At 34.8% G+C, this 17422-nt stretch overlaps 1 protein-coding gene across 1 annotated transcript in view; it reads right to left on the bottom strand.

Moving 5' to 3' along the window:
* Positions 1-3848: 3848 nt before the first annotated feature.
* LOC144350432 (A.superbus venom factor 1-like) overlaps positions 3849-17422 on the bottom strand; it is a 64923-nt gene continuing 51349 nt past the window's right edge. Inside the window, exons 28-37 of the mRNA XM_085506023.1 lie at positions 10936-11103; positions 10641-10840; positions 9823-9910; positions 9510-9581; positions 8279-8384; positions 8026-8115; positions 7594-7686; positions 7050-7133; positions 4330-4471; positions 3849-3975 (exon numbers count right to left, since the gene is read on the bottom strand). Coding sequence (XP_085362149.1) covers positions 3849-3975; positions 4330-4471; positions 7050-7133; positions 7594-7686; positions 8026-8115; positions 8279-8384; positions 9510-9581; positions 9823-9910; positions 10641-10840; positions 10936-11103 — 1170 coding nt within the window. The remainder of the gene's footprint in view (positions 3976-4329; positions 4472-7049; positions 7134-7593; positions 7687-8025; positions 8116-8278; positions 8385-9509; positions 9582-9822; positions 9911-10640; positions 10841-10935; positions 11104-17422) is intronic.

Genomic DNA, 17422 nt, shown 5'->3' with positions numbered 1-17422 from the left:
ATGTGTGTCTTCATTTCGTAATAAATACAGAAATAAATAGGATATGTAAAACTACCATTTTCCATTTACCCCCATCATACATATAGTTACAAACTCACTCATGAATACAATCATAAAACCCCTGAGATGGAATAGAAACTGGGGTAAGCAACAAATGACATCAGAATGTTTTCTATACAATCATGGTTATACTAACTGAAATGTATATTTGGATTAAATAGGGCTACCAAAAGCGTCACTATATTTTCTATTTATTATCTCTAGGTACTATAGTGAATTATGGTTTTGAAAATACACGTTTTTGTGTTATTAAATGCAAATTTTAAACTGACAAACCGATCCAATACAGTACTATTGATGTGTGTCTGCGAATGACAGTGTTGTTTCTAGGAAAACATCTTCTTACTCCAGTTTATAACATACTCATGAGTTTGATTTCAAGAAAAGAAAACAAAATTATATTGAGCGTGTTCATAAGTCAGGTTTGTTGATTAGTGTAAGAAGTTGAAATGTTTGATGGACTGGTATCAGATCAGGGTATTATGACAGTACTTTATCTTCGGAGATCAAGAATAGATGTATCGTTTTATAAAAACGGGTTTCCAACTATGTATGTTAATGTTGAGAGTAGGACGAGTTGTTTAAGACGAAAAGGAGTGTAATAAAGGCAAACACAATCATTTACATTGCAGTCGTATCATTGACAATTGTTCTCTCGTTCACTGCTATGTAAATTTCAAATAAAATAGTAACAGTTCATTTTGTTATAACATTGTTCAGTCATAAAATAAATAATGTCAACAATGCCTTGTTGAAAGTTAGTGATATTGTATTCCAGAGTGAAATGGTGAATAGCTTTGGTACATTTTTACAGTAATTATTTGTTTTATTTACCACTGTTTGTGCTTGTTGCTAATAGTGAAACCCTTATATAGATTTCATATTTAATGTAAAGATAAAATGTCGCATAGCTGTCCTTACGTCAATTAACTGTGGTTTGCATCTTTCTCATGCCATTATTTCCCCGGATAAGTCTCAAAGATACTTTCCTCCACAATAGTGTATACCTTAAGCAGCTGTGTTAAATATATTTTTCCACCTCATAAATATATAGTATATGTGTTAGTAGGTGACTCGAACCGACACAAAGCAAACATTTTGGCAACGATTCTCTGATCTGTCTGTACTAGTATTATAACAGTAAATACGCATTGAGAAATTATTGTAAACTCATAGTAGCTGCTGATATAGAAAGTTCAGAATCCGTGGTAGTATAGCCAATATTTAATGATATTAGAGTCGACGGCAAACTCTCATGTCAATTTAATAAAAATCAGCCTGTATTTTTAAGTTATAAATGAAAAATCACTTCAGAAATTGCTGTCTTCATAGTACCCGCATCTTGACCAAGGTGTAATGGGTTCGTCCTGGTGTCAAGAAAAAAACCTCTTTATACATTTACGAGGAACTATGATAAATTGCAACAAATTAATAAGCGAACACTTTACCAATACTATCGAAAACATGAACTCCTTGGCGAAGGGAATATTATTACCCCAATCACAAGCCCAGTTTTCATGTTTGTATTTTTCTAAATACATTATAAATGTTTCCTTTCCTACATTACATTATTTAGACTGTGTTTAGATGAATATTTTTGTGCGCAGTGTTTTTGTGTGACGATCGGCAATGAACTTGTGAAACTTGTGATTTCCGACTAAACCGTTGAAATAAATTACTGATAACAGAAATATACTACTCGTTAGTGTGAATTGCATATATTTTAATATTTGTTTGTATACCTTGACAGACTGGCAATAAGACAAACAATTTTTATTTTATAAGAAAAATGACTACAAATTTCGAAGATCAAGTTCTGGCACTGCATTCACGCATTGCATAATAACAGTCCCAGTACGTTTATAGCATATTCCTTTGTGCAATGTGAATCCATACATGCTTTATGAAACGCCCCCGAAATGCATATCCATAAATGTCAAAACCCCTACAACTTCGTAGAATACCGTGTACAAAGAACAATTGTTTCTGTGCATTTTAATAAAATAAGTTGGCGTGTTCAGACGATAATGTTATTGATTGTTGAAGAAAAGAAAAAGCAAAATATTGTAATTTTCAATACATACCGTATTAATCTACCTGAGCGTTAAGATGGGAATGTAACATTAACATATTAACTCCCAACTAAAACCTACACTAATTTACATTATATAATTAATGTTATTCATATTAACCTTTAACATACGAAATTAAAACAGAAAGGAAACTGACAATGTGTTATGGATAAGTTTCCTTGTAATTACAAACTGTAACGTCAGACAGTGCAAGCCCTGCCAGTCAAACTGTTCACTACACGTTGAAGAGTTTTATGCCGACGTCCCCCTGCTGGAAATGCTTCAATGTAGCTTGTTTCATCAATCAGGTATTTGTAACTACAAGGTAGAAAAAACAACAATTAGTAAATCACGAATCTGTAGCCAAAATCTGTGTCACGCGTGAAAAAAATGTAGTAAAGACAGTTCAGTTAACACTTTAAGCTGAGGTCTCGAGAAGAAGTCAAAAACATATGATTGGTGATGTCAAAGGCTTACTGTGGTAACGGTTAAGAATTTAGTAAGCAGCCTACACATCAAGTGGCACCAGAGATACTGTTGTAAAATATTAAAGCGTCGGTTTGAGTCACCTACTATTATTAAATATAGGGTTAGATGAGATGTATATAGCTTATGAAGCAAGTGTCGCTGGACATGTACTTAAGTGTCAAAGAATGTTTAACCAAAATTAACCAGAATTATTTGTATCTGGTTATTTTAAATGTCTAACTCGTTTTTGAAATATTTGGCGATCTCGACGAGGTCTACCTTTAACATTATTGAACACATATTGACCTGAGATATACCTTCGAATTCTTATAATTTGCCAAAGACATCCATATGTTCCTCATAAGTCTATGGTCAATCTAAATTTCACAACATTTGGGAAGATCACATTATAGTGGTTGTTTTTATGCAAAGCGATTACTTCTACTAAAGAAAACGGGTTTCCAAAAAAAATTCTATATTTGACAGAGAAGTTTAAGGTTTCAGTTATAATTCCATTAATAATTAATTGCACATTTGTGGTGGAATACATATTTTTAAAACAATTGTAGCAGCTACAATTTCTCATTCACTTTTCGGGACCGTGTACTGTGGACAGGGATGGTTCCAGTAAATATGTAAATGAGACAATTCAAGGGGTGCTTTCACCCCAAGCCATGTATTCATTGGCCAATTATGCTTGTATGTCCGTTTACCCATTTGAGTGAAGGGACGAGACTCGCATGAAACATGGGGAATGCATGTGTGCATTGAAAGGTCAAGGCGTTATTATACTCAATGTATTACATTTGATTACGATTTAATTATCTAGGTGGGAGGTCAATTTATTGAAATCGACAAAAAATATAAATGATACATTATACCTCGCTAAAGCCACGTGAAATAAAATATTGGTTGATAAGTCACACATCAACCAGTGGGAATACATTTTATTATTCACACGTGTTGATGTTTCTAAAATCACACACTTTTATCTATTGTGTGTAAAAGGTAATAATAATATGAGGTTATTACGAAGATACTGTCATGATTTATATTTCTGCTTGTTAGTAGTTGCCATGACAATCACTGATTACGGCTGGCTGGCAGTATGGTAGTAGTTTTCCTAATATAGTAACGATTAATCAATTGTGTTATGACGTGTTAAAAACTTTGTGTGATTGGCCGTATGATTGAAGGCTACGCATTATAGTCTTTATACTCCCTTGTAATTGGCTAAGAGTTCAGAGGTTAATAAAACTGGTTTGAAGCTGTCTTGGCGAACGGGCCACGAGGCAGTTGGAGAATTGAAGGTGACACGAATTCAGCTTCTGGTGTTTTGTTAGTCCAACGTGGAGAATATCCGAATCCCGGGTACCTAAGTGAAGGGTTTAAAGACATCAAATTTAACCCATCACAATACCTCGAAGTGAGGTATCTTCGTAATAACCTTATTATTATACATTTTATACTTCGAAGAATACATCAAGGGAATGCCGAAATGTTTAGAACAGAATCAGCAAACTTCTTTGTGTGGAGACCAGCCAAACCCTGGTGGCAGCCATGTTTGTTTTTTATTATTATTATTTGGAATTCGTATTTCCTTGTAAAGTAGAATGAAAATACACAGTAAAATACCGCAAAATTACGGGACGCTGTAACTTATGGCGTTACGGTGACATAGTAACACATTATTTAATTTGAGCTGTGTAATCAATAACGAATTACCAACCTTTCAAAGCCATTTTCATCTACAAATGATACAGGATCTCTTCCCATAATGAAATATTTGACGTCTGGTTCGATTTTAGGACAATCACAGGTGGAACTCTTCCAGATATGTATTTGATCATTAATGGACACATCTTCGATGCCTATCAATAATGAAATTGTATTCACTTTTATTTTTACAATTACAATATAAATTTATTATTATAAAGTTGATCATTTTCACTGATAACGCAATAAATAATGCAATAAGTTTCCGATCTTATATGACAATCTAAACCGTTTAAGGGTACGGTAATTTGCACTGTTTGAAATCAAGAATCTGCAATGTTTTGTTTAAACCTACGAGCATACGAATTCGGTTGCTTTTGACTTAGAAATATATGCAAGTTTGAAAACAATATGACAGAACCCCACACCCTCCCCGTGGCTTTCGTTGCGTGTGGAATTATTTTCACGAGTGATGTGGTGTATCCTGCGGCCGTACTTTCACGAACGAAGCGAGTGAAAGTACAGCAGAATACACCGCATCTCGAGTGAAAATAACTTTCATACGCGACGAAAGCCACGGGGAGGGTGTGGGGTTCTGTTATTATTACATATGTTCCATATTTGATTATTTCGCATTAAAGAAAGAAAGTGCAAACCGGGATTGAATTTAGGTCGGGGAACCCCATTGCCCATTAATATGTTCCAATATAAGTGTTACGCCCTAGAAGCGCGTGTCAGTGTAGAACGCGCCCGGAGAACGCGTGTCACTGTTTGTTTGAAATTAAAATAGTCAGAATAAATAACTTGTATACGTTTAGTTTGGACCACGACAGAACTTGAACTGGACGACTATGATGCACAGTTTATGTTGAAGTTAAAAGTTTCGCCACAGAATTGTGCATTGGCAAACATGCCGTGCAACTGCGCCGGGTACTCCACTGACGGGATGACTTTCGTCGACAGCGGTTGTCACTGAGCTGCACGCTACAACTTCGTGTGTGATGTTGCTTGCTGGTCGTGGATTGACTGAGTCTTGATTACCGGTTAAAATGTTGCTCTTTTGGCGTTGGCAATTTTTATTTGGAACTGAGTAACGCCGCAACGCCACCAGCAGAAACCTGGTATCTCGATGCTGATGGTTGCGGCTGCATAGTATTCGCTGAGGATATTTTTCTCTTGGGGTACATGAATATACTTGTCGAGTGAAATGAAATTTGAACAACAGTAATAGTACCTTTAGCCAGTTACTTATTTTGACAAAAACTAATTTGCATATCACCTATGCAATAATGTTTTCGGTATTTTCACGGTCGATATGCAAATGAACATGGTATTACCTTCGGCTACCGAACTATTTTTATTTTGTAAACGCATTTTCGTCTGCTATTTTTGTCCGGTTCAAATCGTCAACATTGTTGGCGTGTTAGGTGTACATCACATGGAATACTACGATTGGGAGAACTTAATGTATGTTGACCACCTGGAAACTGAGTTTTATAAACCTTGAAGGGCTCTCAGAAGATCCACCAGCAGTAAACTCAGCGATTACTATGCAGCCACAACCATCAGCATCGAGATACCAGGTTTCTGCTGGCGGCGTTGCGGCGTTACTCAGTTCCAAATAAAAATTACCAACTCGAGATGCGGTGCATTCTGCTGTACTTCCACTCGCTTCGCTCGTGAAAGTACGGCCGCAGGATACACAGCATCACTCATGAAAATAACTTCCATACGCTAAGAAAGCCACGGGGAGGGTGTGGGGTTCTGTCATATTATTTTGGGGGAAATAAATAGTTTTTGCTGGGACACAAGTCCGGCTAACTTCGGACACAGATTCATTTATAGAAGGCGATCACGATTATTGAACAATATCCTGTGAATTGTGCAATAAACATGACAATTTCAAAACAAATTCGCAATCCAGATCACAAAATTCAATTGCTGACTGTAATAAGCAAATAAATATTATAACTCGATTTATTAACACGTTTTTTATTTTATTATAATTAAAATTCAGAACATTAATTGAGAACAATTATTTGTACTGTCATAATTAACATAAACATTGTGCCTTATTGTGGGGGAAATGAATATCTAGAGTAGACGGCTCCAAAATTGAGGTTAAACAAATCCTTATAGAAATGAATTTCTTCAAATTTTATGATTATATCATCAATCGCAGGCACAGTTATACGTAAGCTTCATTTATGATACTGCTTTGAAATTGTTAAAAAAAATGCCAGTTGTATGCATGGATTCAAAACATTTCAATTTTGATCAACATTTGTCAAAACAAGATACAAAGTATTATTCCTCACTTGCCACTACATTGTAAATATTCTCCATAAGTTGTAGCATTTGATGGTGTATATAATAGTCATGGGATAGTACCTCATATATTAGATTAATTAGAATGCAACTTTAAAATTCCATTCCATTGCAAGTAGTGGTTGTCGGTACCTAGCTTACTACAAACTATCTACAGCATAATTATATATGGCATGTGTTATATATTTAATATTTTTTTTTTGAATTATAAATCAAACAAATTGACAGTACCAGCGCTAGATTTCTTTAATATTAATATACACACAACATCTTTAGGCGTCATGTTTGCATATTTGTGAACTGTAATCTTTGTCCTCAAAATCTCCTCAGACCACACGTGACATACTTGCAAGCACACGTAACGTTTGTACAACTTAAACTATTGTGCTTAAGAGACAAACATACCGTGTTTAGCTATGACTTCAATCATGGCAGTGATATGTTCCCATCCGTTTTCAAACTTCACACTCAATACATATATTTTAAATGCTGGAAAGTAAACATTATTCTGTTATGTTGTTATATTGTTGTATGTATGAAACAATTACAAAAACAATTAATTTCCAGAACAAGAAGTAACTAATCTAAATAACTTCATTTAGTCTACGAGGCCAGCATTTTAGATTCGATTTACAAATCAACTTGTGCGTGCTCTATTGTAAGCTTTAATGTAAATATTTCAACCGAATTTAAATACTTGCATACTCATTAAAGGACAAATGGTTGATTAGGTTAATAACACAATATACTTGACTGGGCAAATTGAGGGTGAAATCAAAGTAAACATGTCTGCGTATGTGACTCAAACTGGCGAACACGTACAGTACCGAATTGGCCAGCTACCTGTCATAGCGCGTCTTTCAATCTATTAATTGGTTGCTTGAGTGGATGGCGAAGTGGAGAAATATGTTTTGTCATTTAAAAACATCATGTATGTTAATCAACTCACCATAGCCCATGTCGTGACATGCCTTTTCGACTAAATCGCCTTTATTCTCCAATGTTTCAATAGGTTGTTTATCTAAGCATTTACCACATTTCCCTGCCATATATACATATGAATATAATATATTAGGTGAGGTCACGTGGTTATACACAAATTCATTCTTTTTGAACTATTATACGTTGAAAAGCAAGTACACGAAGCAGATTGACAATGAATAGCCAAAGAAAATCTGAGATTCGATTTGTTCAGGGGATGCAGTATTGTCATTGTAAATTGTGACATCAATCATTTCGTATGAGCTGGAAATGAATGCAATTATTTTACCAGTAATAAATTATTATGGTATCAAAAACATTGACAAAGTATTGAAAATAAACTGTCCTGTTCCTTCTATTTATGTTTGAGAGCATATACACTATGATGTATGGTACGAACCTTCAGCACAAACACATATGTAACCTTCACACAAAGTGTCAAGTAGTGCACTTCCTTCTTCAGCCTGATAGAACTTGGTGCATTGTACATCTGGAAATATAATAACAGACTGAAAATGAAATAACCTAGATAATGCAAATTTATAAAACATAAACACCATGACATTATTACATTCTCAATTCTCTTTTCACCGTGTGAATACAAAAAAATGCACAATTGTGAATCAACATTTACCATACATAGCTCAACTTACCTGGTGAATAATAGTCATATACCTTGACCGCAACTGGTTGAATCTTCCCTACATTATATACTTGCTTGATGTCAAATTCAATTGTAACATCGGTCTGGTTTGTTATCTAAAAATAAATTAACGAGAGAAAGACGTTAAACTAAACTATTACACACTCTGCCCCATATGTAGCATCCGCCACATATTCTTAGTCACAATCAAATGGTTTCAATTGACAATGATGTCGTCTATTACCAGTGTTGCCAAATGTAACCATTGAATAGAACAAGGCACATTTAGTCGAACGCATTTTTGAACATTGAACTTGTCCCGCGGCATGTGCAAATGGATGACGAGGGCATCAGCCCATGTTCCAATTATACATGGCTTTTTCCCCAAACTTATTGCCATAATTCGAAAAGAAAGACGGGGTGGGGGTGTGGGTGGCAAGTAAAATCTAGGTTGTATTACCAAGTATAAAAACTCATGTCAGAGTTCTATAAACTTAAGACATATATAGTTACAAACAAGACATATATAGTTCGAACAATGGACTGTGTCAGACTTACATTCAGACGTGAACCCCTCCTTATTTAGAGACTAGTGCCTTACAAATTGCTCTCATTATGATTTATGTTTACAAATAAACAAGCATGGTGTGTGTTTATTCAACCAATCATTATCGCTGAAAATTAATACTCTTATAATAGATATTCAATAGATGAATGAAAGTATTCCGCATGGCCTGGAACTCACAGCTCAGATACCAAGCAAAAGCTATCGTTAAAAACCTTGGCCACCTTGGCCTGTAATCCCACACTAACGGTTTGCGCACTAATGCCAACTTTAAAAAGCAGCCATGTTGGACAAACGCCGACCCAGCCTGCAACACTATATTTTACTTACATCCATAAAAATTATTGTATTAACAAAGGAGAACTGATAAACATTTTCAAGAAACACTAATTCTGCCGATCTCTATATAATTGGTAATAACTAAGGATGACTTAAAAAACTGATATCACTGACACACACCAATACGCCATTACAGGTTGTATATTGTTTGTCCAGGGTACATTTTTGTTAATTTAAATTAGCCGCCAGATTTTGATTTATGAAATATATACTATATATTATTTCAAATAGTTTGCCATTCATATTTGACAATGACTTTGAGTGGCTAAACAGACGAAACCCAATCTTTAGTCTCCAGGTACGGACAGACGAAGATTACTAAACAAGAATGTATTACCTGATCAATGTAGAATATAACCGAACGTTTGTTGATGTCGTAACTTTGGAATGGCGCCTCATTATCTTTCATCTGTAAACAAACATAAAAGTGTTAATAAAACTAGTTGTATTATTTCAGAATCAGACTTGTCGAACCAAAGTATGAAACAAATATTGTGTGAGTGTTTCCACGTCACAGTCAAGCCATGCCAGAGATATGACTTTCGAATAACCATTTGGCCATCTTTAATTGCACAATGAAACAATATGTAAAAATTGACTTTTAAGGTTGTTCACGATTACATATTATCAGACATTCAAAATTCATTCACCTTCTCCAAATGCGTTTTGATTGGCTCAAATCCTGAAAACAGTCCAACATCGATAATTGCCATTCCTGTACTGCCAGGTTTGTTGTACCTGAAAAATAATAAAATAACAATTTGAAAAATAATAAAATAGCTTTTTGTTTTATATTTTAAATACTGATTTCTGTGAATTGTTTCATTTATTTACAATGTCAAATAACAAAATTTGTATCTATATATACATATGAGTATAGAACACTAATTATACAAATCAATAATCATAATATATATCTCATAGTTCGCTGACCCCGTAAACCTATATTTCATAGTTCGTCCATGATCTGATTGAACAATTTCCCATTGATAAGGTGTATTTCCCACACATCATGGGATCAGCACATTCTCCACATTCTTCTAAACTTTTAATAGTATCTTTTCAGGTAACTCAATGAACAAAATAATTTAACCATTTTAGAGTCTATTTTAAAACAGGTTAAATAAAACCAAATGATTTACTTTGGAGGAATAAAATAAAAACTTCAGATTAGGGTCACTGAACCACGTTACTACATTCCATGCCAAATGAATAAAAAGAGGTTTGTGTTAATTGCATTATGCTTAGCGACAACCCCCTAACGCAATAAAGTCAATGTAAAACAGGAAAACCGGTACATAAACACATAAATTCATATTTGTATTATTTCTTATTTGTTTGATAGTCAAAACGACAAATAACGAATTTTGTAATATACATTGTAATTGATAAATAATTTGAGATTATGTGATTAACACAGAGTTTGTCATTATATAATTGTTACAGTGATAAAATAAAATGCAATTACCTTACAGAAACAGTCAATTGGATGACCGAATTACTGAGTGTGTTTTCTCTTCTACGTGGGCGTGGTTCTACCACATTCACGGTGATGTTAAATGCACACGTTTCTGCATAAAGTGCCTGCGTGTTATACTTAACTTTCACTTGTAGATTTCCAATACCCTTTCCAGTAGTTTCAACATACAGCTTGCCACCGACAGGTACCTAATAGATGCAATTTTGGAATTGAAGTTTGCGGAAAGCTTATCACTTGTGTGTACGGCTACACTAATTTGAAAGATGATAACAATATTATGTACCTCTCTAATGTACTGTACCATGGATCCTTCATCATTTAAAGGAATTACTTCGTTATAGGCATCATCAGCTTCTTTTGTTATTGTGCAATTCATGTGTACCGGTGTCTCAATCACATTTCTAGCTGCTGCTGAATACTTAACCAGGGCATCTAGAGCAATAATTGTGTCCTATAATATATTAAAATTATATTGGATGGAGTATATTATGCATGACTTTGAAATAGTATGACAGTATTATCAAAGAAATGGCTTTTCATTGATTATTAGATACCAATTCATGATTTTTTATTTAAAGAAAGCTTAGAAAGAGCTAATATTTGTTTGCTATTTGAGATGTACTTCCCCCCAAAAAAACAGTGTTATCCACAGTATTGGAGTACATTTTACATCTTTGCCACAAGTTCAATGTAAATCTGTTTTTTGAGATATCAGAAATTGGCTAATAATAATTAGATAAACAATATGCATGTTTATTATTATTATTAAATAAATCACGTCTGTGGAAATCCCCATGAGCATGCAGGAACCAAATAAATTTGATGATTAGGCAAATTAGGCAATTTCAATCCAGTATTGCTCCCAGACACTTGTTGAAAATGGTTTATAATAATTGGTTTATGTTCATCACCAACATCTTCCACCATTCACTAAGAGTTGTGGGATGGTGTACATTGTCACATCTCCTAATTATTAAAGCTATTCTTTAAGAATGATTGCATACCATCAGCAATACTAAAACAAATTTATGTATTCAACATTGTGAAATTCTTTCGTTTTAATTCAGATCAGAGAAAGCTTAGAAAAAATAATTCAAGATTTGCCTTTCAAACGATAAGCTTGGCATATTTGTCTGCGATTTGAGATGCAATCTATGGTACATAAGTTTTATTGAAATTTGATTAGAACAAAACACTTATGAATTATTATACAAATTAAGTAATTAATATTATCTCATTTCAACCCAAAGCTAAGCAGGTCTATGCATTATTCTACAGCATCTATGTACTAAGTTTCATTGACATGGAATAATATATATTTGTGATATTAGTGTGAATGCTGAAAATTGGCTAATTATGCAAATTAGGTAAATAATATGCAAATATTTTAACCCCAACAAATTCAGGTCTGTACATTTCCTAGAGTATCTATGTGCCCAGTTTCATTGAAAAGTAATGATTAGTAAAGGCGGAAAATTATACAGACCAGGAAATTAATATGCACGTATATAACCCTACAATGTCGGTGCCATATATGTGAAGTTGTGATGATTAGTACTCGAGATATCAGTGTAAAAACCACTGCATAATCATTATGCAAATTAGACAATTAATATGCATGGATTTTGACCCCAAACTAACAAACATTGATAATGCATAGTCCCCATTAGCTGTAGTCGATGTAAATGTTCAGTACAAGTGACATGTAGAAATGAAAGATGTTTTTTTAACACTAACACAGATTATATATTGTGTTACTGTCAGAATAATACCTATATGGAAACTTTGAACTGAATTGTACAAATTTGATAAAATATCAGGACAAAACATGTTGTTGTGGTACTGTGAGTCGGCCATTTTGGTTCAGCTTTCGAAAAAAAAATATACAAAGTTTGATTTAAATCGCCCTGTTCATCTCCAATAAACAGTTCCGGACATGTTACAGAATGATACTTTTCATTTTCTGGACAAAATGGCCACTATTCGACAAATTTAATCAAATCTCAAGACAAAACATGCTATTGTGTTACCTTGCAATATACTACTTATGAATCGGCATAATGAAGGAAAAAGGGTGTCCCAATAATAATTATTATTACACATCTGTCACCGTAACGCTATAAGTTACAGCGTGCCGTAATTTTGCGATATTGCACTGGGTATTTTCATTCTACCATATTAGGAAAAACAAATTCCAAATATGGAATGACTACGCGCGTAAGCATCGCCTAATAATAAAAACAAACATGGCTGCCTCCATACCTTTACCAACTCATGTGCGGGTTAAAAATCACACAATTCGGGTAACAGGGATAATTTAGACTACGATTTAAACTATGGTGTGTTCATGGAACACGTTTAAAATATAATTCTAAATTTACAAAATCATTTGTTTTTCGGTTGTCCCCAAGAGGAAAACATTTCACAATGTCGAAAACGGAATATCTTTATCATAGTGTTCATCATCTTTGTGTAATCTTGTTATATTATCAAAACAAGACAAGTACATATTAGTGATTCAATCATAATTGAGTCGCAGTGGATGCTGTTTATTCATATGTAAAGAATGATGTGAATTTTAGTCAATTTAGTGACTACTACGTTTAGTATGTTGTAAATAAATAGTGAATAGAGATTTTGGGAAACATATTTCATGTCTAGATGCTAGATTATCTTATAGATTGTATGTTATGATAAACAGTCTAACCACGGTAAAATGGTTATTTTGATTTACCTAAACTTCGACTTCAACAAGGCTGCATTATTTTTTACTTGAACACCATAATTGCCCATTTCATGGACAGAAATATATAACATCTTATTTACTTTGGTTCGGGTTTTTTTGTATTTAAAACATTTTTTATTGAGTCAATTTACATAAGCACTTTACGTAGTTACATGTATGTGTACCAAACAATTACATTGCACAACAAAGTACAAAGTCTTCACAAAAATATTACAATTTTTTCAGGAATTCATGCTGATATGCTGGGTCGTTGCTACAATTTTCATAAATTTTCCCCATTTTTTTAAATGTTTTCCCAATATACCTTTTCTGTTTGCAATCAAGTACTCAGTTTTCTGTACCCTCTGCACGAAGTCTTTAAATTCCTCAAATTTTGGTTTGTTACCCCGACATCTGCAAATATAAATAAACCTCCTGGCTACCAAAAGCAAAAAGTTTAACAGGAGGGGGAGAAGACTATCACCAAACAAGAAGCATTCTGGGTCGTTCACCCGAGGGAAACTCAGTTTTGTCCCCCATATCTCAAAGAATGTATCCCAAAATAATTTTACTACTGGACATTCATAGAAAAGATGAAGCAGATTTTCATCAGGCCCCTTACAGAACGTACAGGCTCCTGATTCAATCTTTGGTGGGGTCATCTTACAAAGAACAGAGTTGGTTACCAGGATATTGTGGCTGATTTTCCATTGAAATTCCCTGAGCTTTGACTCTATTGTAAGTCTAAATGGTGCTAAGTAAATACTTTCCCATTCAGTAATATTGGAGTTTAATGTTTTAACATGATAAATTTCAGATCTTGGCGAAATAAAATATTGCTTTATCACTTCAGGGGTCACCAACTTAGTTTTACATTGTTTCAAATGAATTTGAACGCCCACAAATCTGATACCCAACATATCATCCTCAGGGTTAGCAAATTTGTTTATATCTACTTCCCTTTTCCATTCTCGTGGTAGTGCGGCCACAATTCCAAACCGATCCAAAAATCTCTTGCGAGGTATTCCCCTTTTTTCCACTTCACCCCACTGAAGAAGTTGGCCCTTATTATCAAAAAGATTTCCAACATAGTGGAAACCAGCCTCACTGAAATCTCCCCAAAATATACTTCTGCCTCCTTGTAAAATATGTTTGTTGTTCCAAATACTTTGATTTAGGGGATGCTTTTCACCATCTGGCGGACCCGTGACTGCTAGCCACGACTCTAACATACTACGAAAGAAACCCCTCACAGTAATGGGAAGAACACTAATATTAAAAATTACTCTTTAAAAGAGTTTCTATTCCCCCAAGTCGAGACAGTTTCTTCTGCAAAATCCATTTCCAAGGGTGGACTATATCATTGTCAAACAGACGACGTAGCCAATCTATTCGTTGAGCCTTCACTATTGCAAAAATATCCGGTACTTTTAGGCCACCTACACAAATGTCCCCTATCATTGTTTTCCTGGCCACCTTATCTTTCCCTTTCCAAAGAAATGCAAATAGCATTTTGTTTATTTCTTTCAGGTATCTATTAGGGCAATCTGAGAGACTAAGAACATACTGAACTCTTGAAATACCCATAGCTTTAATAATTTGGATTCTGCCAAGCAGTGTTAGGTCTCTCATTTTCCAGAAGTGTAAAGATACTTTTAGTTTCTCTATGGGGATTGTGACATTTCTATCCGTTGCCATTTTTCTGTCATTTGAAAAGTAAACACCAACAATTTGAATCATATTTGGCCATTTTACCGCAAGGGGTTTCTCTTTACATTTGCTTTTGTTTCCAATCCACATTGCTTCGCACTTATCCTGGTTAATTGCTAACCCAGATATTTTTTGAAATTGCCCAATATTTCAAACAGTTTTCTACATGAGGGGAGGTCACTAAGGAAGCATGTCAGATCATCTGCAAACGCTGCACTTTTAAAAGAACCAAAACCCGGAACCACAACCCCTTCAATATCCTGACTGGACCGCAGTGAGCACAGAAATATCTCCAACCCCAAAATGAACAACAGGGGAGAAATTGGATCCCCCTGCCTAACTCCTCGCCCCAGAGAGAAATATCCTGTACTGATGCCTTTGTTCATAACACAACTGGAGATGTCAGAGTAAAATACTTTTATCCATTTTATAAAACTTGGGCCAAAATTATAAGTCTCCAATGCTCTAAAGAGGAAAGGCCACTCCACAGTATCAAAAGCTTTTTCAAAGTCTACTGTTAGTAACAAATCAGGGATGTCCTCCTCGTCCATGTACTCCATTACACAGTCAACCAATCTCACAACATCTCCTATAAATCTATTTTTGACAAAAGCCGATTGGGTTATATGTATTAACTGTGGAAGGACTTTTTCTAATCTTTTAGCTATACATTTTGTACCAATCTTATAATCTGAATTGAGGAGTGATATAGGCCGCCAATTTTGGATCTTGCTATTATCCCTTCCTTTTTTCTCCAGCAATATTATTACAGCTTGTCGTTGAGATGTGGATAGCCTGCCTTTCTCAAAGGACGTATTTAGAGCCTTCACCATAAATTTTTTAACCAATGGCCAAAATTTTTTATAAAAATCTGCTGGCAGACCGTCATTACCTGGAGTTTTATTTGGTACAAAAGTTTTAATCACCTCCCAGGCTTCTTCGACAGAGATGAGGCCTTCACAAATGTTTGCCTGATCTTCAGTGAGTTTTGGAATGTCTGGATTATCAAAAAAGTAAGCATTTTCCTTCCTCGCCCTTTCATTTTGGTCAAGTTTAGAGGCATACAAATTTTCATAATACATTTTAATTTCATTATTTATTTCCTTCTGGGACCTCACCTCTAACCCATTTGCTCTAGTAAGTTTGTTTATTTGAGATCTCCTAGCGTTCATTTTTTCTAATTGCAAAAAATACTTAGTATTTTTCTCACCTAACTCATGCCAGTTGGCCCTCGCTCTAACAATCTGCCCCTCTGCTATTTCGTCGTATTCCTGTTGTAATGATTGTTTTATTTGACTAAATTCATGTAATACTTCAGCAGTAGGGTTTAGGCAAATTTGATCATCTAGAATTTTTAATTTTCGCTCCAGATTTTCTATTTTTACTGTTTGTTTTTTCTTTTTTTCTTTACTAAAAGTTATTGAGGTTTTCTTAATACAATATTTAAGCCAGTCCCATACCATACGCGGGTCCTCAATATCCTCGCCTTCTTTTAGCCAACTAGGGAACTGGGTTTCAATAAGCTCAATATAATCAGTGTCTCTCAATAAGCTAGTATTCAATTTCCAATATGAGGGACCACGTACAGTTTCGTCATATTTCAAGCTAATGACGACCGCCGAATGATCAGACAGCACACAGGGAACAATTTCTGTTTGAACTACATCACTAATAAGTGACTGGCTTACCAGAAAATAGTCTAGTCTACTTTGGATCAATACAGGATTAAAGCGTTTCCATGTAAAGCTACTTTTCTCCGGATGTACAATTCTCCATACATCTACCAGATCAACCGCCTCCAAAAAGCCATGAAACATTTCCGAAACACGAACCCATTTCTGGGGGTTACCACCTTTCCTATCTTTAACCATGTCCAATACAATGTTGTGATCGCCCCCCCCCCCCCACACACAATTTGGATATCTGGGTCTGACATGCTCCCCCTGATCTCACTGAGTAAATTCTTCAGAAAATTTATGTACAGTTTTTCTTCATTTGGGGCATATGAATTAACCAAAAGAAAATGTTTCCCATATAGCATAACATCATGAATTAAATACCTGCCGCCTGGGTCACATATTGTATTTAAAACCTCATAGTCGATGTTTCGAAAGATAGTCAACACCCCCTTACTGTTGGAAACACCATGGCTAAAAAACATCTTTCCCCTACACTGCTTACTCCAAAATTTAACCACATCTGTACTGCTTTGCGTTTCTTGCAAAAAAGCAATACTAGAGCCTTGATTATTAACCCACCTAAACACATTTTTCCTTTTCTTGCAACGACCCAATCCCCTCACATTTAATGGCAAAATTTTAAGTTCAGAAAACAT

The sequence above is a fragment of the Saccoglossus kowalevskii genome, chromosome 12, assembly GCF_978046115.1.
Source record: "Saccoglossus kowalevskii chromosome 12, keSacKowa6.1, whole genome shotgun sequence".
Classification (NCBI taxonomy): Eukaryota; Metazoa; Hemichordata; class Enteropneusta; family Harrimaniidae; genus Saccoglossus; species Saccoglossus kowalevskii.
This window is presented reverse-complemented; position numbering and strand designations above follow the sequence as displayed.